The sequence below is a fragment of the Chiroxiphia lanceolata genome, chromosome 21 (assembly GCF_009829145.1).
Source record: "Chiroxiphia lanceolata isolate bChiLan1 chromosome 21, bChiLan1.pri, whole genome shotgun sequence".
NCBI classification, from domain to species: domain Eukaryota; kingdom Metazoa; phylum Chordata; class Aves; order Passeriformes; family Pipridae; genus Chiroxiphia; species Chiroxiphia lanceolata.
The window spans coordinates 7,878,081-7,902,280 of record NC_045657.1 but is presented as its reverse complement, the minus strand read 5'-3'; the positions used below and the strand labels follow the sequence as shown (position 1 = coordinate 7,902,280).

The following is a 24,200-nucleotide window of genomic DNA, read 5'->3' as shown; positions in this document are numbered from 1 at the left end:
ATGAGACCAAGTTCCACATTTGCATCTCAGCTGAGCAGGGAGGGATGAGAACAGGGTCGCCCCTGTCATTCCATGGGGCACTCATGACTCTGAAGGACTTCTGTGTCTTAATGATGGTCTGTGGCAGTGGGAGGCTTAGGAAAAGCCTGCTCCACTGAGCCATCCTTCAGACCTCCTGGCAGAACCAGACACCAACATCCTTATCTGCAGCCATGAATCTCATACACAAACATGAAGTGAAGAAGCTCATTGCTAAGAGATGAGGGAAGCGGCTCACACGGAGAGTCAGGGCTAACCTGGGATGTCACCTCTGCAAGGAGATGGGGGTTTGGGTGCTCTTTAGATGTTGAAAAAGCCAGGAGCAACAGAAGGCATCCCGTGAGACTGGTGATCCATCGGTGAGCAAGAGCAGTGCTGGCTGTTGCACAGGGCACAGCAACCCCACAGCAAAACAGCACAACTTAGAAGCAGATAAACTCCACACGCCTGCAGCTGCCACACCAAAGAACTCGTAGATCCACCTTTTCAAATCCCCATTTTGTGCCCATCTTCTTTACATTTTGCTGATGGGGGTCACCACTGTGTGACCCTGCTGGTACCTCTCAATCCTCTGTGCCTACCACCAGGCTAAAGCAGAGGTGAGCACAGAGGGCATTAAAACACCCAGAGACAAACCTTCTCCCAAGCTTTCCAAGGTCTTCACTGTTCCCCGGCCTCCCTTACCTGTGTCTTGGTCACAGAGCTGCTCACAGGCATCAGTGGTCCTCTGTCCACAGAGGTCTCTCACCCAGGGGGACGTGGCATTGATCTGATAGTACAGGGACAGCTTGGCTGGATTAAGCCAGTCAGAGATGTCCAAATAGCTCCCCTCGCTCACAACGAAGCTGCTGCCTGGAGAGAGGGAAAAAAGTGTGTTAGGTGAGTGTAAAATGCATTTTGGCCCAGTATCAGAACACTCTGCAGCAGGTGCTGTGACATCAAGATCAGCAAATAATAATGAGTTCATCAACTCCTGGACCCGAAGAACTTCATTTGACCATTCCTCTCCAAAGGAATGTGCCACAGTTAATGGTCCACCAACTCCTCTGCCCAGATGTTTTCCTACCCTTACACTACTGGGATTTGATTCCCACGTCTCTGTAGAAATGTGGGCCAATGCAATTACTCTGATCCATAAGACTGGAGCATCCAGCTCATGGAAACAGTGTCCACAAGGCACCTGGATGCTCAGGGCATAGATGGGCAGCAGCAGCAGCATGAGCTGTTCCCACTTCTCTTCTTTAGCTGAAGGTGAGTGAATTGGCCTGACACACATCTTCTTGTACCAGACACCCCCTCACCCTTTCTTTCCTGAGAGTTAAAAGTGAATTCTTGCCAAAAATCTTTTCTTACAAAATCTTACGCTTCTTTATTTTGCAAAATGTATTTTTCCCCACCAGCATCTGGGAATATGCATCATCTAATTAGCCAAATAGATTTTCAGTTCAGCCCAATCATTTCCTTATCTAACATCTGAGGCCCAGCATCGCTTGGGGGATTTTGCAGGCACAGAGGTCCTCATTAACTCTGATCTTCAATTACATTGATTATAAGACTGCCTCCATAGCAGTGCTGCACAGATCAGAGGGGAGCCAAAAAAACTCTGCCATTAAGTGGTGTTTTGCAAAACTTACCAGGGTAAAAGCCTCTAAAAACAGGGCAGAAGAAACCTGCAAGGAGGAGTGGGCAAGGGGAACTGCCAGATAGCCCAGGAACCCACAGACATCTTTCCACTACGTGTGAGGACTGGTAACAGCAGCAAAATTTGTGACCACTGTCTGGAGATTCAAATCCTCCTCAGTGATTACCCAAGGATAGCAAGTTTAGAGATCCAGGGTCTACCTTCATGAAACTTTAGGGCTTAGGCCACTGAGTGGGACTGGGACAACATTTTTATAAGCACCACGTAAGATCTTAGCTTGTTGAAAGCCAAGAGATTAAAAGAGCAGGACAATAAGCCCACAGCAGTGACCACCCCCCATGAACCTGCTTGAACACAAAATCTGAATCTCCTTTTGAAGAGGATCCCTGATGCTTCAGCAAGAAGGAGCCCTTCTCACCCTCATCCTGCACCACGTTATCCACGCAAAGGATAAAACAAGCAAAGCCTCAAGTCAAGCATCCCAGTGAGTGACCTCATTTTCAGGCATCCCCAGATCTCAGCACCACACAAATCCGAGCCCTAATTTCACATGAATGCAAGTCTTCACCACTCATAGTGTTTGTATACCATAAACATATTCACAGACACATCCCTGCACTCAAAGCCAATGGAGGCTGCCAAGCTACTGACTGTTCAAGCAGAGGAAAATTAGACATCCAGGATCCAGCTGCTCTGGAGACACTGCAAGGCAGGGGCTGCCCCGCCAAGGCTGCAGGATACATCTCAATCAGACAATGGCAGCAGTAAATCGCTGGGTAAACCCCCCAGCACCACTGGAAAGGAGCAAAACACCGAGCACAAAGAAGTATCTTAGAGCCACGTGGTTTTATGTCTAATTATTCTTTTCCGTGAATTTTTAAAGATGGTTTTAAATGCCAATAATAGCAATTGCTGGTTTCTTTTACCAAACAGAAGTGCAACACGAACCCTCCGGGAGTGTTTACTATTTACGTGTACGTGCCTGTGTAGTAGCCTGTCAATCTTGTTTTCATCCTTATTTTTGCAGCTCTCTAATAAAGAGGGAGGCTTGGGAAGCACGTACGCCTTGTTTGGAGACTCAGCTACAGACAACTCCCTCTGCACCCAAAGACTGAAGAGCGAAACCACCAGCTCTTGATTAAATCCCTACTTAATGAACCCCACTTCCAGTTAGAACACAGCCAGCCTGCAAGGAACAAAAGCAAACCAGACATGAAGCAATCACATCATTGGTATTCAGAAGGATGAAGGTGACTGGAGCTGGCAGAGCATCTTGGCCCAGGAGCTGCTACACGGAGGGCAGGGCCCCAAGGTCAGGTGGGTGACAGAGGAGTCACCTCCAGAGCTCCCCACCACAGAATCATTAAGGTTGGAAAAGACCTTTTTGTTCATCATATCCAATCATTCCTCCAGCACTGCCAAGGCCATCACTAGACCCTGTCCCCAAATGCCATATTCACACGGCTTTTAAATCCCTCCTGGGATGGTGACTCCACCACTGCCTGTGCAAGGGCTTGACAACCCTTTCTGTGAAGAATTTTTTCCCAGTATCCAACCCAAACCTCCTCTGGTGCAACTTGAGGCCATTTCCTCCCATCCTATTGCTTGTTGCTTGGGAGCAGAGCCTGACACCCACCTGGCCACAACCTCTCTTTGGGCAGTTGAAGAGAGCAAGAAGGTCCTCCCTGAGCCTCCTTTTCTCCAGGCTGAGCTCCCCCAGCTCCCTCAGCTGCTCCTCATCAGACTTGTGCTCCAGACCCTTCACCAGCTCCGCTGCCCTTCTCTGGATACACCAGCCCCACACTCTGAGCTGCTCCAGGAGGAGGAAGCAAATTCATGGCCCTGCAGCTAAACTTTCATTTCCTTTGGAAAACCCAGCCTTTTTGCTGATGGCAGTATAAAAAAACCCCAATAACTATCAATTCATGAAAGTGCTTCCTAAATCCACACCAAAATGTGACACCTGACCAGGAGCAAATAACTTCTCTTTCACCACGAGTTTGGTGTCCATGTAAAACCACAAATTTGGGAAGCTTGAAACTATTTACAAACTGATAAAGCTTTGCAACATTCTCTACACAGAAAGATCTCCCCAAATATAATGGAACTGTAACTTACACAAGGGAAGTGCTGGTATTTTGAAGATCAATTACTTATTTTGATTTTAATAAGTCTGATTGAGAAATAATCCTCACTATCAGTTTTCTGGGGGTTTTTTTGGGTTTGGGGTTATTTTAAACAGAAATTAAAACACTTGAATCCAAAATTCCTGAATTCAGGCTCAGTGTAAAATGGAGGCGTTTCTACTTCAGCCTAAACCCCCGCCCCCAAACCTGGGGAAATCAAAGGTTTTAGTTAATTGTAAACACTTTCTTTCCTTCCTATGCAGGAGGAGGGAGGGGACAACTTCCAGCAAGGAAACTTCTCACATCTCTGAAGCTGAGTGTGTGGCAGCTCAGCTGGGTAAGATTTTGAGACAGACACTCTAATCACCTTCGCTCCCACTGAAAACACAAACAAACAAACATCCCAGTCTTGATCCCTTTATAGCTTGCCTAGGAAATAAATAACAGCAAAAGACATTCTACAAATATTTTGAAAGCTGAAATTCTGACTATTTCAAAGCCTTTTCACACAATTTTTCTCTTTATTTTCAAAGAATCCGCACACACAAAACAGTTTTCAAAAGTCACCATTGCACACAAATCAAAACCACCTCAGAAAGGGCAGGTTGAGTAACAAATCCTTTTAGAATCTACTGACAACAAACATTTTCTAAGGGAGAGCTGTTTCAAAATCACCTTTAGCTTGCCAGGAACATCAGCAGGGTTTGTTTTCCCCAATACACAGTCTCTGGATGGAGGGAAACGATGGAGGAGGGAATGGGATGATGGGGGACTCGAGGGGCTCACACCTCTGAGGCAGTGGGTAGTAGACCCTGCTCCAAAGTACCCTCTGAAAACCTTTCTTGAGGACCTCAGACCCTACCAAACCACCCCCATGCCCAGTTTGAAGCACAACTACAGCCACTGCCTGCAGTTCCCGCAGCAGATTCCAGCACAGAAACTCTCTGAAGACATCCAGAGAGACCATCCACGCTGCTGTTCTCTGCTGCCAACCTCATCCCCCCCCAGGTGTCCTCCTAGACACAAGTTTTGAGCTTCCCACTCACTCAAAAGCTTGATGAGATCCTCCTTAAACCAGAGACATTTGGGTCCCAGGGTAAAGCAACCATCAACCACACCGGGGAATACAGCAATGAAATGACAACTCTCCGCCCACCACCACCTCCTTGATCCCAGAAATCCCACTGTAGGACATATCCACTAAGAACCATTGGCTTTATGAGCCACTCTACGCCACAGAGCTGCATTGCAGTGCTATGGAGAACATCAGTACACAGCTACAACCCCCTCACGACCCCACGAGGTCCACCAGCACCTCGGGGCATTGATTTGTTTGGGTTTCTCTATGCCTGTTTTCCCCCCCACCCCCTTCCTTCTCCAGCACTGATCAAAGCTGGTCCAGTTAAGGCAGCATCAGAAGTTCCTGTCGCTCATGCTGGGGTCTCCTTCAAAGTTCAGGGGAACTGCTTAAGCCATGACAAAAGAGGCTTGAAGTTTCGACATTTCAAAAATCATTTTCCAGAACACAACAGGATGAAACAGCTCAGAAGAGACATCTAACAAGGGAAAAGAACAAAGCACCCAAAAGCAGCCAAAAGGGTTTGGCTTCTCCTTTCTCTTTCTTTTCAAGGGAAAAGATCAAAACGTAATTTTTTTTGAAGAATGTCTATTTATTCCTCTCTCTGCTCTTTTTGTCATCTTTGGTCCATTTGCTGTTTCTTGGCCAACAAAACTCCTTTTCATCTAAAATTAGTATTGTGTTGGGAAGCTACGGGAGGTCATACTACAGGTTGCTATTAATGTATCCATCCTTATACTATCATACAATTCTAATCCTGTTACAGATATTTTTTAAACACTAGAGGAAGAATTATCACTCTTGCTTCATTCTACAGGTACAAAGAATAACCCTATTTGATTTCTTTAGAGACTTCTTTTTTTTTTTTTTTAACTTGTGAAACATGAAAGAACATTGCCCAAAGAGACAACTCCTCCCCTATCTGCTCTTTCCCTTGATCAGCTCTCCCTCTCCTGTCCTGGTCCCAGGGAATGAAAACTTCTGCTTCTTAAATTTCTTTCAGAAAATGCAGAAGATCCAGATGGACTGTGGATGCCCAGGACACACCTGTACTGACCTAAGCAAAGAAATGGGGCTTGGGGTAGGATTGCACCCCTAGATTAACAGTGCTCAGCTTCACCATCCCTCTCCTGCTTAGCACAAACCCAGGACATTTTGGAATCATTTAAATTGTTTGAAGTCAAACTCTGAATTCTGTATTCTACTTTGAATCCAGGGATAGCAACACACCGGGTTAAAATGCAGGCCAACCCACTTCACCTTGTTTCTCAAACTGTTTCTCTCCTGACCAAGGCAAAATGCCTAAACAGAAAGCTATGATAGAATGTTTTTAAGGTTTTTAAAACAGCACAAGCTTATACAAGACACACCTTGCATTCACTCTTCCCTCAGCTGAAGCACACACAGTTCATATCACACAATGTTTGACTCCAGGATGTATTTTCAGCACATGAACCACGGCCATGGGCTCTCACACAACCCACCAATGGCCACACCCAGAGACCCCCATCCCCTCAAAACACCATCAGTCCTGCCAGAGCTTCTTCACTCAGGCAAAGCAGAAATCAGTTAAGTCAAACAAATCTGTGTGTAATTACAGCTCAGACTAGAAGCATCTTTCCTGTGGGAGGAGCAGGGGCACATTTTAAGCATTAAATTGCACTTTCTTGATAAATCTGACAGACTCTCTTTCTTTGGGTTTTCTTGGCAGTCAGTCTTGATTTTGCCCGGGCTGAGCTTCTGACAAGCAACACATGTATTTAAGTTTATGGAGCAGGGGATGGCTCAGCCAACTTTTCCCAAACCCAAGCGAGATGGCATCTGCCCATCCTGCATTGTGGTCAAGCTCATGCTGCAAAGACATCTCCCATGACAGTATTACACAATGCAATTGTGGAGGTGTTGGTAACAGCACATCTCTGCCCTCAGCAGGCATCTGGGCCAGCAATGGCTCAGACAGAAATTACACTCCTAAAGAAAAGCTTCTCCTTAATGCTCTGTATCTCCCAACTCCCACGCTGCAGCCTTGGGCTCTTCTGCAGTGATGCTCTCCAGATATTGGATAAGGGTTCAGGGAAAATCAGCCTGAATCTAATCACATCACAAAGTAGAGAAGAGCTGTGATAAGCTTTAAGAGACAAAGTGTGTGTGAATTGAGATTTTCCAGCCAGTACCAAGACCAAACATTTTCCCAGGACAGCAGAAAACACAACCAAGAGGCAGCACATGCAAAGTTAATATCCATGGGACCAAGGTGAGCTACCACCCACTCACTGAGAGGCTGCACATCAGCAATGTTACTTGTTGGGAGAGCAACACAGGGATGTAGCATGTTCCTACATATAGAGCCTCCAAAAATCCTCACTGAGTTGCTGCACCACTGATGCCACAGGTATCCCATGAATTCTTGTTCAAAAGCCAGAGTGGCCTAAGCTTCCCAAAATGGAGCCACCACCATGCTGCAATAATATCCTGAGTTGGAAGAGACCTACAAGGATTATCTATTCCAACTCCTGGCCCTGCACAGACACCCCAGCAATCCCAGCCTGTCCCTCAGAGCATTATCCAAACGCTCCTTGAGCTCTGGCAGCCTTGGGGCTGTGTCCACTGCCCTGGAGAGCCTGGTCAGTGCCCAACCACCCTCTGAGGGAAGAACCTTTTCCTAATATCCAGCCTAAACCTCCCCTGACACAGTTCCAGCCATTTCCTCAGGTCCTGTCACTGGTCACAGAGAGCAGAGATCAGTGCCTGCCCCTCTGCTGCCTCTCTAGAGGAAGCTGTATGAATGTTTGCATCTTTCCATCTATGGAATGGAGTAGGTTAGCTGGTCAAAGACACTGTTCCTTACTGCAGTCTTCCCTCACCATCCCTCCCAAAGGAGAGGGTAAATGGTGTTGGTAAAGCTCACCAGGCACCAGGAGATGCCCCCTCCCCGGGGATGGGCACATCGTGCCCCTCTCAGGATGCAACAGCTCCCAGCTCTGAACAAGCTGCTGCTGAAACCATCCAAATTCCAACACCAGCTCTGCTCTGATGAATCCTGCAAAGGAGAAAGGCAGAGGTATTTGGCTTCCCTTGTGAACTGAGCTGCCCCAGGAGCTGGGAATGCCTGTGGCAGGCACAGGGCTGGGGGAGCCGGGCGGCACGAGCAGGAGCCGAGCGCAGGTTCCCGAGGCTGTCAGAGCCACAGTAAAAACATGATGTACTTCAGCCTCCAGGATCTTATTAGTTCTTCATGCAAAGAGCGTTCACACCGTAAAACCGTCTTGGAATCCCTTTGATCCACGCTGATACAGTTCATAAATTGATGTTAATATTTAGAGTTCATGTCTGGTGACACTGCAGCCATTTGCTCACATTTTCTTGCCAGGCAAGCAGGCACAGGAGAGGGAGCGAGCTGTAACACTGGCACTGAGGTGACCCTGTGATTAAGAGCTGATGAAATAAAATGCAATTTGTAAAGCTGCCCCCAAACACAGCTGCTTTATCCAAAACACACAGGGTCTGTGGCAAGCCAGACGTGGCACTGAGTCTGCAACAGGGAAGTGCTGCTTCTGTCAAAGCTGTGATCCTGGTCTCTGCACAGCAAAGAGGCACCTCTGCAGCAGAACGACTCCCAGGGGAGAAAACAGCACAAGAAAAAACTTATTTTAAGCCAGTCAATTCCTCCTGCTGACTTCAGAGGGGACTGGTGGGGCTGGGAACAGCTGGAGAACATGGGGGACCCCAATGGCAGAAACCCTGTGAAAGCTTGGAGAGATCAGAGAATCACAGAATGGTTTGGGTTGGAAGGGACCTTAAAGATCATCTTGTTCCACCCCCTGCCTTGGGAAGGACACCTTCCCCTATCCCAGGTTGCTCCAAGCCCCATCCAACCTGGCCTTGGACACTTACAGGGATGGGGCAGCCACAGCTTCTCTGGGCAACCTGTGCCAGTTACTCAGAGCCCCATCCAGCCTGGCCTGAGATACCTTTGAGATCAGACCTCTTTCTCCATCCTTCTGGCACAAATCTGGGATGTCTCACATGAGAGTGTCTCCAGCTTCTCCTTGTCCAACAGGATGGGGACACAGCCAGTCCCCCACCTCCTGTAGCTCACTTCTCTGTGGCTTTATGTGCTGAATGCAAGCACCTGAGGACACAAGCTAATGCCTGGTCACCTCTGAGGACTGCAAAAGATTGAGGAGGAGATGTCAAAAGCAAACAATTTAAAGCAACGCATTTAATTAAAACCAAAATGAGAAGGTGTTGTGAGTTCAACAATTGCAGTCTGCAGAGCTCTGACAATCTTCAGGGAAAATTAACACAGGCTGCTAATAGCAGCATCCAATTCATCGGTGTCTTGGAGGAAACATTCATGGGGGAAGGTAGGAAATAATCTTCAGATGAAACAATTACTGATGAGCTGCATGGCAAGGACACAATGGCATCGTCCAGGGGGGCAGACACAGATGCATGAAGATGCAAAGAATAAAAAAAAAAACACATTCCTCCATCTCTGCCATCTTGTCAGATGCTCCAACCCAAAACACGGTCTCAAGTGGAAATTCCACTTCCCGCTGTTCTCCTGGCTTTGCAGGGTGGGGACTGGATTTGGTGTCCTCCCCCTGTCGCTCACAGGGCAGTGTCCACCCTGGGAGAGTTCATCCAGACTTGCAGCAGTGATGGAGCCATATCAGAGCAGTTCAGAGCTCAGCCAGGAGCAGAGCCACAGCAGAGGTAGCACCTGCCCATGCCAAGCTCCAAGTCCATGGCAGGGACTGTGCCTGCCCACACCCAGCTCCAATCCCACAGTGAGGACCGTGCCTGCCCACGCCAGGCTCCACACACCCAGCCTGCAGCTCAGCAAGGTGCAGAAAGATTACCACATCCCTCCTGGCATTTGCCTCAGAAGAGGAGGGAAGGAGCTCGTAAACGCCCCAAAATGTCTTTGAAGTGACACAAACCTGCTTTATGCCCTTTGCTTTATTTCCACTTATAAAACAAAGCCCTACCAGCCCCTTGCTAAAAATGCAGCTCTTGCTTCCTTCCAGTGTACCACTGGATGATCTTACCTACTTCTCCCACTAAAGTATCCAGATACAAACATCCACCCACACCATATATAACCTCTCACAGGCTGTAAAAAGGGGAAGCTTTAATTGATACTATATTTCACAGTGTTGTGCAGCAAGGACGTACTCCAGGCTGAGCCCTCCAGGGTATCTTTCTCCAGTCCCGACTTCCCTGCAAGCTGCTCCCATTGCTCCATCTCTACTTTTTGAATGATTACTTACAAGAAAAAAAAACAAACAAACAAAAAACAACTATTGAACGTACAGCTGAGTGGCTCACATTTTCATAACAGTTTTATTACTCAGATGGAGGGGCTCTCATTCCTTTCTTCCCCCCTTTGACTCTGCTAAAGGGTCCTTTAAATAATTCCTTGCATTTCCATATCCTCATAAAAGCCACTACGGTTCTTTCCATAAATCTGCACCACCTCTGAAATCAGAGCGATGCCTTCTGCTCAGCACGGGCAGAGGCTGTCCCGAAACACAAAGCCCGGGAGCAGCAGAAGGGAGGAGAGGATGCTCCAACCGCTCCATCTGAAGGGAGGATTTAGAGGCACCAACTCATTTCTGGGAGGCAGGAGGTCCCAGCTCTCCCTGTGAGCCACGGCAGCTCCTGCCAGGCTCCACTGGCCCCATGAAGCGAAGGCAGAGCAGCTGTGCAAACCAGGCAATAACTGCTCAGCGGGGAGCGAGGCAGGGGGACCCCATCAAATGAACAAAAGGAAGAAAACAAACCGGGAGAGAAATAAGGGCAATAGAGGCAGGCTGGTTATTAGTGCTGCTGCTTGGAATATATCCTCCCAGCTTGGCTGCCAGTTGGCTTCTGGTCCCAGTCCTTCCCCTCTCCTTTCTCACAGTGCCACTCCAGCGGGCTCAGGAGCTGCTTCCTCTGATGCTCTTGCTCGCTGCAGCAGGGAATGCTGCTCTTCTCCAAGGCTGGAGACATTTGGGGGGGCTGCTCCCCCCTCTCCTTTCCCCAGCTTGGCTCTGGCTGCTGGCACTCCGGAGCTGGCTGGCATCTATTTAAAGTTTCCTTCAAAGCTGAGTTCTCATCATCTAGGAGAGGGATATCTTTCAGCCTCTGTCTTTGTTTGGCTTCTCCTGCAGAGGTGCCGGTAGCGGCTCCGCTTTCACATTTTTCTTGGCTCCCGGCGTCTATTGAAATCCTGCATTTCAAAAAGGAATGAGAGGGCACCGCTCCCTCGTACAGGAACATCTCCTGTGAATGCACCATTCCTGCCTTCTCGCAGAGCCTGCCTTATCATCATGTAAAACACAAAAGGGAACAGCTTCAGGAACCAGGCGATTTAAGTGCACGGCAACACTTACAAGACATGGTGCCACCATCAGGTGCCACGTGAGAGGCTGTTTCAAGACTGATCAAAGCTCCCAGACTCTGCCAGGCCAAACACATCAGCTGTGTTGCCACCCCGGTGCCATGGGGATGCCCAAGCCAAGTCCCTTTTTCAGCCAGTAAAAAGCAGGTTTAACTCCCCGCAGGAGATCGCCAGGGAGGAGCAGGTTCCCTGTTCTCCACCAGACTCCAGGTGCTGAGCCTTGGCAAACACAGCCAGCCACGCTTTTTCCTGGGTATCATTAAAATTTCCCAACCCAGCTCAGTTCTGCGATGCCTTTAAATGCTTTGTAATATTTTGCTGCCAGTTAGATGCCACCTTGGGATTTGTTGTTATTCAGAAAGAAGGGACAACTTTAAGAGCTTTTCTCTTCCCAGGCAAGGAACTGCCGTCGCATAAAGTGATGAGATTTCAGGAAAAGTGATAGCCACTGCAAAATGTCTTGGCTGCTTCTATGTGAAGAATTTGACTGTTTCTCATAAAAAATATTAAAAAAGTTTTCACAGTTTGTAATTATATTTTACAGTTTCATTACAAAGCTCATTTTAATTCTTCTCCAAACCGTTGTTACCAGTCCTCTTGCCACTTTCTCTTCAGAAAAGTCATTAAGTCGGGACTGGAGATCATCCCATTTCCCCCAGTTTCAAGGATATTAATCTGTTTTATTGGTATTTCATTGTCATTTTCATTTGAGTGTTCTCTGCATTTGCATAATTTGCATTGCCACCCCTTTCCTGGTGACAGGCACAGGCCCAGCTTTTCACTTTCATTCTACGCAGTCTCATTGCATTTTGTTTATTTTCTTTTTTGAGGACACTCTGTCTTCCCTGGGCCAGAATTCCAGGCTAGGACCAGGATGCCATCTCCATCACTGCCTTCCTGGGCAACCTTCAGCAAGTACCAAAACCAGTTGTGAACTCCCAGTGCTGAACTGGCCAGTGCCCATCCAGGTTTGCACTGGAGCCACCTCATTCACCAAGTGCAAGAGTTTCTGTTCTCCAGCTACTCAGAATAACCATCTGTGAAGACTTCAGAATATTCACGTGCAGCCTGGACAATCCTGAAAGCCTTCTAGAAACAGGTCAAGGTGTAGACAAGTCCCTTTTTTCAAATCATAAAACCACAGAATCACAGAATGGTTTGGGTTGGAAGGGACCTCAAAGATCATCTTATTCCAACTCCCTGCCATGGGCAGGGTCACCTTCCACTCAGAGGCTGCTCAGAGCTCCATCCAACCTGGCCCTGAACACTTCCAAGAAGAGCCATTCTTAGTACAGTTGATCCCACCTCAAACACACTTGTGATTCCCACCCTGCCACGAGCTGATGGTTTCAGCCCCTCTCCACCACTCTCTGCAGCTGTCACCCCTTTGCATCTCTTTAACCATCTCCCTCTCCCCAAAACATTAATCCCCCAAGAGCTGCCCTTCCCTCCAGCTCCCAAAGTGGGGGGTTTCCTAGGGCTGCCCACACCAGGACACCCCAGCAGCTGTTGATGCACTGGCTCCATGCAGAACATTTCTGGCAGAGAGAAAGTGCCCCTTTCACATGCCCCAAGCAAGGAGACGAGTGCAGGAGCTGAGGAATTGGAACCGACTGAATAATGGGTCCTGTCTGCTGGAAGAAAATGAAATTTGCCCTCATGTTACTGAAAACTTGCACTCGGTGCTCACTGCACGTTATAAAGAAAAGGTCAGTGAAACACAACAAATGCAAGGAGCCCAGTTGGAGAAAGCAATAAACAGTGACAGCAGCACTCGTCTAATTTTTCAAAGCATCTCTGCCTTTGCTCAAACCCCAGTGATTCCCCTCCCTGCTGCTGCAAGGGCTGGGACGAGCAGCTCTGCTGCTGCAGGACAGGAGGATGCCTGTCTGTACAGGCTCCCAGGGCTGGAGCTCAGAGGAAAACAGGAATATCCGTCAGACACGATTAGCAGCAATAATAATAATGATAATATTAATTGACATGATTAAGATTGTGGCCTCGGGCTCGCAGATGCGCTTTGCTCCCCCGTGCAGAGGGGGATTCCCTGCAGTTGAAAACAGCTGGAGCGATTCCCAAAGAGAGGGATTCCCGTGTCCCAGATGCACGTGGTGGGGGCAGAGTCCCAGGAGGGTCTTACCGTCGGCGATGAAGTGCTCAGGTACGTGCAGAGTCACCTTGACGGTCAGCGGGCAGGAGAGCTGCGAGCCACAGACCACGGCCAGCACGCAGGAGCTGACTGCAATCAGGGTCAGGGCTGTCTTGTTGACAGGGCTCTTCATGGAACCTGCAAGGCAGAGACAGGGGTGGGTGGCCAAAAGGCAAAGATGTACCCAGGGCTTGCTCGGCCTCCCCCCTTCCCTGCGTGTATGTATCCCCCTTCCCCAGCCCGGGGAAGGCAGGCACTGAAAACAAGGATGTCGGCTCAGCAGCAGTGGAAGAACTCCTGAGGTCCCGCACACCTCCCATCATTCCCATCACTCCTTCTCTGGCTGAGTTTTTAACACTCGTGTTGTTCCCCTCACTGAGCTACAGTGGGGGGTTCATTTTGCTAGAGGAGGGAGAAAACCTTCTGAGAGCTCTGTACAGACCCTTTCCCCAGGAATTTCCCCTCCCCGGAGCCACCCATCACCCCTGGTGAAGCCACCTATCACCCCTGTCATGCTCCCCTGGTGAAGCCACCATCACTTCTCTTCAACCTTGGTTTATTCTGTGAATCTTGTCAAGCCACAAAAAATAACCAAGCCAAATCTGAGGGCTGTCTGGAACCAGGGGATCACTTGCTTTCCCTTAACACCAAGAGAAATTACACCTTTCAGTGTTATATAGCGCTAATGAGTGCTAATTATTTACACAAATATATAAATACTCAGTCATCACAGAGGGACTACATCGCACAACACAGCGACCTCCAGAGCCAGCTGCTTCTGACAGGTAGGAGATATTTCAAAACAAGTTTTATTTTATCAGGTGCAGAAGCTCACAGTGTGTCCCACAAAGCAGGATACACGAGATGCCACCTGTCAAAGCAGGTACCCAGCCTGCCTGGTCCCTGACAGGCACCCTCACAGCACATGGATCACTCCCAGGCTGCCATCCTTCATCTCAAAGGCCACATGCCTGGCATCAGGACTAAGGGATACACCAAGGAATAACCCCATGAGCTGAGGGGATCCCATCGTCCCACAGCTTTGCTCAGACCAGCACACTCAGACACCTGGTCGGTGGCTTCTATTTTATTTGGATTTTTTTTTTGAAGCAATAGGTAAAAATAAGCCAAAAAGGACCTTGAGCATTCACAGGTCATTAGAGGCCACAGCAGGTACAAACCCACTGGGAAAACCTTGTGGAAAAAGTGCAGTGTTAGGATGGCTGAATCACCATATGCTACAGTTGGGTGAGACAGAACAACCCCCAAATTCTGTAGGGAATGGGGTGAAGCCATCAGGAGATATCTGGCTTCCCCAGGAGGTTCAGATGCTGTCATTGGATGCAGGCTGGGAATGCCTTTGTGTCCAAATGAGACACTCCTCACCAATGGAGATGACCAGGAAAATCCATCTCAGGCCACTGCTATCCCATCAACAGGTCTGCACTGCCTGAGAAGGGAGCAGCCCTGGAGCCTGCATCCTTGGGGCACCCCTGATCCCTCTGGACCTGAGGGCTGCCCTGCCACTGCTCTGACTGCACCACATCCCCCACAGCCACCTCATCTGACACCAGCGCCCTGCTTTCCTCAAAGCCAACAACAGGCACCTCACAGAGCAGCTGGTTCCCTTCTCTGGGGCTTGGGATGCTGACACAAAACCACCTGGTGAGAGTGTCCATGACAAGCAGAGGGCACAGCCCTGCACTGAACCCAGTCAGTGGCTGCACAGGACATTACAGTGAGGCTGAGACGACCGAGCTGCTGGCAGAGCTGACCACATCCCTGCTTAGGATTCAGGTGAGGACACTTATTTATTTTTGGAAACTAGTGCAGCCTCTCCCTGCTTGCTCCCCAGCCTTCACCATCTCATCAGCAAAGCAAGATTTGAAAATTGAACAGGAAATAGGTCCACAAGTTAGCACTTGCACACCCTGTAATTTGACCAAAGCTGCTGCTGCAAATGTTGCTGCCCGGGCAGGGACCTCATGCTTAGCACAACGTGTGCTTTCCAGGCAGGGCACTGAGCCTCAACAAAGCATCCCCTGCCACAGGATGGAGCCTGCCACAGGGGATGCTCCAGCCAGGATTTGCAGGACAGGAGAAGCAGCTGAAGAAGAAGCAGCTCTTGTTTGACAAACAAGAGCATGCAAACTGATTATTTATGAAGCATCTTTTCCTTATGCATGCATCATCTAAACAGCCTTCCCACTCCCATTTCACAGCTTTATCGCCAATCCCCTGTGCCCTTCACCTTGCAATCCCCTTTTTTTCCTTCCTAATCTTTATTCATGTCATCAGCATAAGTTAGCACCTCCTTGGGAGGCAAACTCATCCTCTCGCTGGGCATACTGTGCCTGCCACAACCCCTGCTTGGCTGGAAGTTACGACAGGAATGCAAAAGAAAAAAGAGGAAAAAAAAGAAGAAGAAAGAAAAGGCAAGGAAAAAAGCCTCCATTGGGATAAGTGGACACAATCAAATATGTAATAGACCAGAGAACACTGGGTTTCACCATTATAAATCACCTTTCAATCCAGGGTCTTAAAGTGCTTTGCAAACATTAAATCATAAATCCTTTATGAGTTAGATGAGTATTATCCCCTTCTCATAAAGAGCCTGAATCACAGGTATGATGGCAGCTTTCATCATCCTACAGCCACAGTGGAGCTGCAGGAATGAGGATCTCCCATCCCCATCAGTCCATGGGCTTCTTCTCTCCCCGTGACTCAGAGGAGAGGAGCACAAGAGCTTGAAAGAGGAAAAAGCCCTTTAAAGCTCCATGAGTTTGAGCTTAGCTGCCCAAGGAAAGGGATGGATGTTCCAAGTCTCCTGCAACTCCCTTCCCTGCTTCCTTGCCTCCTGTACTTTCCATCAGACTGCTAATCACTGACCTCTAGAACTGCCTGACGTCAGTTTTGACCAACTGAACCAAAACAACGTGGCTTCTGCTTGAGCAGAAATTGCATTTCCAGCTCAGCTCTTTATTGCTTACAGCCAGTTCACTGCCAGGTTTGAAGGGAGACTGCTGGAAAAGGAGATCCTTCCCTTGTTCTCCGAACAGAGGGACAGGGCTCTTGTTTTCCACCCCCTTCCCTGCTCTTCAGACCACTGATGCTCCAGCAGAACCACTGCTGTGCTGCATTTAAACACCCATCTGGAGATAAACAGTTTCACTCCAGGCCTCTAAAACAATAAGCAATTGTATTCTCAGCAAGCCCCTGCTAACCAAACCCACCTCAGCAGGGTCACCAGGGCTTCACTCTGTTCCAGAGCTGAGACAAACTGATCCATTCCTTCCTCAGCTCAGGGAGGGGATCCAAATCCAGCTTGGTACCTCAAGCAGTCCCAAATAAACCCCAGTGCTGCAGATGAGCAGGCTGAATCCTGCTCTTTCCCTCCTCTCCTTGAAAACTGTGGGCTTTCAGGGAGGTGTTTGAAGAGCAGATTTGCAAACCTAGGTTACCAAAAAAGCTGGTATCAATCTCCTTTACCAAAAGAAGGAAGCTGGGTGGGGAATATCCACCTTCATGGATGGCTGATGGGACTCAGGAGCCCTGAGAGCCACAGCACCCAATGCAAACCTTGATTTGAGTCTTTGAGGTACAAAAAGGCCAGGAGGAAGATGGTGACCAGGCACAGCTGAGACCAAACCCCCTCTCCAGATCCCCCTACCCTAAAAAATTGCTTCATACATTAAGATGGCCTGTCTGTATTTTTAATTAAAGATGTTTCTGTTGTATTTTGAGTGGTTGCAGAAGAGTGAGTGGGTGCCCAAGTGCCCACTTGGGCTGTTCTGGGGAGAAAGTGAGGGCCTGTGGGGGCTTCCAGGAGTGGCAGACCTGTGTCCAAGAAGCAGTTAGAGCAGCAGGCAGGGCAGTGGGCAGGGCCCACAACCAGGATGAAGTATAAATTAATTCTTCTCAAATGGGGAGAACTAACCTCTCCCCACAGCCTGCAAGAGCAAAGAGTGAGAAGCAGGAAAAAAAAAGTAAACTCTTCTACTTCAGGGCAGAATCATACCTGAGATGCTCCATGCTAGAGCTCCAATGGCAGCTTAATTCAACTGGAAAACAAGAGGAGTAGCCAGGACTGTGGTCAGAGGTGCTCCAGTCACCACCACCTTCCTCACCCAGGACTTTTTTCCTCTCCTTAAACCCCAGTGCAAATTAGCCTGGAGAAGATTTGGGTCCCTTTGCAGACAGCTCAGAAACCGCTTGCAAAGCACCACATTCCCCTAAAGACTTTGCACCTGCTGCAAGATGAAGATAAATTCAAAGCCACTGGTGTAAACACTCAGCAAACAGCCCCTCCAAACGCATCGTGTCTCCTTTGAAATATCATTTCCTTGTGCAGTTAATTACTCACTGCTTTGTACACTTTCCTTTGCTCACCTAAAGGACAAGGAGAGAAAAAAACCCCAGCAAAACTCTGAGCTCATTTCTTTTTAATATTGGCAGCGCTGCCTAAATTTAGGGAGGGGGAAAAAAAGAAAAAAAGGTGTGTTGAGAACACGTATGGATTTACGAGCAACACAAATATCCCGTGCTCTTGGTAATATGATGTTTCTAAATCAGGCTCATAAATACATGCTTGGGAGATTAGTCTATTAAAAAAAAAAATAAACTTTAATTACCCCATCTTTATCAGCACACAGCCCGTGGTGTTAACCATATGTGGGTGTTAAACGCCAAGTGCTTTGCAATCTTCCCCGTCCCCCCCCCCCCCCCCGGAGATAGCGGCATCGTATGGAATGTTTCGTGGCTACTCGGGATATGAAAATGTATTTCCACCAGCCCAGGAAGACGGGGATGGGGAATTAGAGAAGGAGAACAGCGAGTGCTGGAACTGCTTAGCAACACACACACACACACACACACACACAGGCACCGGTGCCCGCCGCGCTGTGCCGCATGCAGAGCACCCGGCACGGGGACAGCAGCATCCCAGGAACAGCGATCCCACCACAGCCCATCCCGCATCCCTAGGATGCTCCCAGAGCACGCTGATGTTGCTGGCATGTCAGAGGAACTGGGCTCCTTAATGATCCTCCGTTATGTTCCAGTAGAGGCTCATTAATACAGTACAGGAGCGTTTCCAGGACACCCTCACACACAGAAACATCTCGAGGTGTTTTACAAGGGGGAGATCATGTCCAATCAAAGCAAACACCAATTAGGACGAGCAGCAGTGTTGGCAGGCGGATCTGGCCACAGAGCACCCCTGCACAGGGAGCAGCACTGCCCATCTCCTCTACTGCCCCACACCCTCCCCTCCCATGGCAGGATGGTCCCTCTTTCTCCAGCACACCAGGCACGTGGGATGGGATGGGATGGGATGGGATGGGATGGGATGGGATGGGATGGGATGGGATGGGATGGGATGGGATGGGATGGGATGGGATGGGATGGGATGGGATGGGATGGGATGGGATGCGATGGGATGCGATGGGATGGGATGGGATGCGATGGGATGCGATGGGATGCGATGGGATGCGATGGGATGCGATGGGATGCGATGGGATGCGATGGGATGCGATGGGATGCGATGCGATGGGATGCGATGCGATGGGATGCGATGGGATGCGATGGGATGCGATGGGATGCGATGGGATGCGATGGGATGCGATGGGATGCGATGGGATGCGATGGGATGCGATGCGATGGGATGCGATGCGATGGGATGCGATGGGATGCGATGGGATGCGATGGGATGCGATGGGATGTGAGATCATCCTTCCAGCCAAACCATGACCCCACCAAGCCTTCATGGACCACTCAGCCCCAGAGCCACTTCCCTGAGAAGGGGATGGATGTGGATTCAATGACCCCAGGCAGCATCTGAGCAGTGAGAGGATAAGCAGGTGTTTCATCACACACCCTCGACACAAGGCTCGGCCCGAGACTCTTCTTGAGGAATCTTCTCCATCGCTGTCCTGGACAAATCCCAAAGAAGGTGTGCACAGCTACAGTCCAGATCTGTGTCAGGACTTGGGCATGGGGCAGTCTTCAGCCTCATCCCATTGTCAACAGGTCAGGGATCAGCCCCCATTCTGGGGGAGACCCCCAGGGAGACTCCTCTCACCTCCAAGGAGGCAGAGTGTGCACACAGGAGGGGATGGAGGGAAGAGAGGAGCAAAGACAGCCACGTTGTGCAGCAGAAGGGTGAGACCAGACACTCCTGGATTTATGGAGGATTTGATCTTGCTAAGCACATGCTGAATCAGATTAATACTATTAACATTTATGAATTATCCTCTAGCAATTACCCAAGCCATCCTCCAGTACAGCACAGGGGGGCTGCAGAAAAGGCAGCCCTGGGGTGGAGGTCAGGGACAGGAGGATGTCAGCGGGTGGTATGGTCACTGTGGGGAGGTTTGGGTTGGGCTGCTGGACTCCATGGAAAGGTCAAGGGCTCGTTGGCTGAGCTCCTGTGTGCCACTGTGAGTTCTCATGCTCCTCCAGCAGCCTGAGCCTCAGCTCTTAAGGTGCTCCTGGAGTTATAATGCCTTATGTACTGAATAAATGTATATATTTCCTAATTATACAGTTATCAGTGGTGCTCCCCCTTTGCTCTAAAACACTGTGCCTGCAGCTGGCACACAAGCACCACCAGCAAATTTCAACCAGGAGGAGGAGCAAGGGGGGAAACAGAAGGAAAGGTAAAACCCTCAAGGCTGGGCAAGAAATTAGCAGCTGAGGGGAGGGTGGAAATGGATATGACCAGAATGGCACAGGTTGAGATGCTGCTCTGCTGATCCACCAGCCCCATCACCACTGGGCTCAGCATGGGCACGTTCTCCTGCCCACATAGCTCAGACCTCCCTCAGCACAGCAAAGGGGGGAGAATTTGCACAAACCCAATTTGCTCTCCCAGTGCTGTTACATTTTTTGCATTTCTCTGGGCATGGACAATTAAAATCAATGAAGTCAGTTTTGCTTTCATGTTCTCGGTGCTGAATCGGTCGAGATAAAATCACATTAAAGAACCAGTTACATATTTAAAGGCAGAGATTGCCTGCACTGGAATTTTCTTTCACAAAAATCAATGAAAACACTTCTCCTGGAATTAAGGCCTGATCTTTTTTTTGTTTTACACTCCAAATGAGTCCCAATTTTACAATATAAAAGCACAAAGGCAAATCTGAGTGGAAGGCCTCATTTTAAGGAGGAAGGAAAGCAATTTTCAATACAGTGTAACGAAAATATTATTCCTACAGGAAAAAGGGAAAAAAAGTAATCATTATCTATTAAATAGTTCATGTTGAGTCACAGCCCAGGGAGGATTGTGCTCAGAGAGCTAAGAGCTGGACAGACAGCCGAACTGATTTTGGAGACCAGGAGAGAGCAGTGATGGAGACCAGGATGTCTGGAAGGGCTCAGGATCTGGCAGATGTCTCAGGACCTGGTGGCAAGAGATACCCAAGGACCCAGCACGCTGCCCATCCTCCCATTGTCACCCTGCAGGCAGAGCTGGGATGTGGGAATTGGGTTGGAATCTCAAAAAAAAAAAAAAAAATCCCAAACCAAACCACCTTTCTATCGCGTCCGTTATTTTTTGGAATAGATGCAAACTGAACAACAGGAAAGGGAATAAAAATTTCTGCTCTGCAACATCTCCCTGGTGCTGGGGCACATCCCTCCGTGCCTCAGTTTCCCCCCTCCCAGCCAAGCATCAGGGAAGTATGAGCATGACATCCACCACCCCCTGCTTCCTTCCCTGCTCCAGCCAAGGAGACAAATCCATCGTGCCACGGGCACGCTGAGCATCCGCAACAAGACACATCTTCATTTTCCATGAAGCAGTAACCCTCGCCCTCCTCCCGCCTGCATCCAGCACCGTGTTTATGTTCTGCTTCCTGGGAAACAAGAGACTCGTTACCATGCGGAGGGCGACAGCAGAGCGATTAGTGAAATTTGTTACCCACATGCTCTGAACAAAATTAAATTAAAAGTGCTGCTTTGCTGTCAAGATAAGGGCCAAGCCGGAGAGATAATTTTTCACTCTCAAACACTCAATTACTCGCCGAGGCTGTATCAGATACAATCGGAAAATAAATAAATAAATGGGAAGAGCCGCACTGCCTCCAGGAACAGATGTAAAAGCCTTTATCTCCAGCACAGTCCGAGGAAGTTAAAGAGCCTGCAGCCACCACAGCTCCACCACCACTTTACTTGCAGACCCTTCTGCTGCTCAGCTCCAGCTTCCCACTGCAGCCCCTCTCCCAACAGTTCAGTTCCCTGGGCATGGACAGGAGCGTGTGTGCACCCCCACACCTACAGCCACCGGGGATTTAAGGAGCAAAGAGGTGGCTGGAGCAACCCCAGCCAAGCCTCCCTGCACAGGCAGTCTAGCAGGGATGAAGAGAGGCTCAGGAAGGGTTTTATGTGTTGTTGCAGTACCTCATTGCTCTGTGGACAAAATAAGCCATCATGCAAAAGCACCACCCTTGTTTGCTCGCTGGAAAAGCAGCATCCAAGACAGAGGGCTAAGAAGGGTTGGAAATGAGCAGCATTCCCCATTGGCACCACTGCCCTGGGCACCACAGTGGTGTGGGCAGGGCTGTGCTGTAGCCTGGCGGGATGGACCCCAGTGCTCTGAGGGGTAAAGACAAGACCTGTATCATGACAGTACCTCATCCCTGAGATTTGGGGATGTCCAGGTCCCCTCTAGGGTGCTCCTCCCTGGTCAGGAGCAGCAAGGCTCCACATGCCACGAACCAGCTGGATGTGCACCAAACACCAGCACTGACCTGTCCATCTGTCCCTGCTTTGTGTACCCTTCCCAGGGAACTCTAACCTGTCTGTGCCATGCGCTGGCCACGTGTGGAGGGGATGGGCACACGGCTGCCAGAGAGGGAGAAGCTCCCCGGGCACAGACAGACAGCACCAGACTCATTCCTCCCTCATGCTCCTGCAAACAACCCAAATTGACATGTTTGCTTTATCGCCTTTTGTCTCTCACTCGATTCCCAACAGCATCTCCCCTAGTTTGAAGGTGAGTCAAGCCCAGGGCCGACCTGGGGGACACTTCCCTGAGGAGCACAGCAGAGCTGGTGCACGTGCTGCCCACGGCGTTTGCTCAGCCCCAGCGAGGCCAGGGGCACTGGCAGAGCACAGAGAATGGTACCCAAATTTCATTCTGCACTCCATTTAGTTCCCCATGAAATAATAAGTGCCTGCTGCCTCTGGAGACGGGAGAGGATCAAAGCGAAGCTTCCTCATATGTAGCAGACTCCGAATACCTAATATTCCCTTATAAAAGGCCTTGTTTTAAACACCAAATACAGAGGCAGATCAAAGCTCAGCTTCTCATTTCTCTAACAGCCCTCAGAAGGCTCCGCCAGCCAGCCCAGCACACACACACGTGCACACCCGTGTGGTTGACACCAATCCAAGGTACATAATTGAACTCTGTTAATTTGTCAAAACCATTCCTGCGTGATATGGGAACAGCCAGGTGCCTTGTTCATGGAGACCTCAGCTGAGGAGCATCCCAAAACCAAGTCCTCCCTTCCCTGGGGTGGTGGGGAGCTCTCCTGGGATGGGAAGGTACCATCTCAACAACAGCTACGCATGAAAACTGGGTGGGTACTTCCCCCTTTCCTCTTTTAACAGGCTGCAACAGAGGTGATGCTGAGAGGAGTGAAGCAATCCCAGACCCCAGCGTGGGGGAGTGGGCTCAGGGTGGTCCAGCTCAGGCTGAAACAGATGCCAGAGCTTACCTGAGGAGCAACAGTCAGCAGAGGACATTCCAGGAGACCCCCCAGAGAGGTGGACACTGTGCCAGGTGCCCTCTGGTACATCTCAACCATCACGAGAGCAACAGCATTGCTTTGAATCCCACGCTCCACTTTGTATCTGGGTTTCCAGCAATCCAGGGGTTTGCCTGCAGCTGCAAAGACCCCTGGCAGGTCCCAGGGGCTGGGATACAGGGGCTCCCAGCGGGGCTGAGGGGCTCAGACAACATCTAGGCTGCAGGAGAGGGCACAGAGTCTCTGGATCTCCCAGACAAATTGGCTTGGGATGGCTCAGCCCCTTGCAGGGTCTCCATATGATGCCATCACTTTCCCTGCCTCAGTTACCCCCAACCCAGGGAGCTGCACAGCATCTGCTGCACGTTTCTGTGTTACAGAGCAGCTGCTCTGTGGCCTGAGAAAGCAGAGGGAGGTGGGGAAAACTCACTTTTGCCTCCCCTCCAGCAAGGAGGGGCTCATTAGATTCACTGAGTCCTTAATGAGCCAGATACAGACCCTAGTACGACCTTGGAGTTACAATGCTGCTTCTTCCCCTCATCTTTATCTGACCAGCCACTGGGCTGCCTGTCACCAGGAGAGCTTGGGACTGCACACTCAGACCTGGAGCTGAATATATTTTGCTGGGCAGGAGGCAAACACCGCCCCGGGGCAAGGGGGACGGAGCAGGAGTGACGCACAAGTGAGGTTTGTGTACAGGGCTCTGCCTCAGGCACAGGGCTCTGCCTCCTTGGTTTAGGGTGACTTTTGCTACTATATTTTTCTCTCAAACTCAGAGGGTGACCTGACTGAACACATCCCACCCTGCTCCAGAGAGAGGAACTAAGTATCAAAGCTTTGATATCGGCTGTGATGGACAGCGGGGGGTGTGGATTCACATCTTTACAACACTGGTAGGTTCTCCCTCACAAGACTTCAATGCTGGTGAAATGTGCAATGACAGACAGCCCAGGAGACAAGAGCCATCTGTGTACCACAGCCAACATGCAAAGAGGTTCCTGTGTTTCGAGATTCTCCCATGAGGGT

At 49.5% G+C, this 24,200-nt stretch overlaps 1 protein-coding gene across 1 annotated transcript in view; it reads right to left on the bottom strand.

Moving 5' to 3' along the window:
* The window catches only part of LOC116797283 (astrotactin-2-like), a 191,255-nt gene that overhangs the window by 56,435 nt on the left and 110,620 nt on the right, over positions 1-24,200 (bottom strand). The window contains exons 6-7 of the mRNA XM_032708670.1: positions 13,417-13,563; positions 724-891 (exon numbers count right to left, since the gene is read on the bottom strand). Coding sequence (XP_032564561.1) covers positions 724-891; positions 13,417-13,563 — 315 coding nt within the window. The remainder of the gene's footprint in view (positions 1-723; positions 892-13,416; positions 13,564-24,200) is intronic.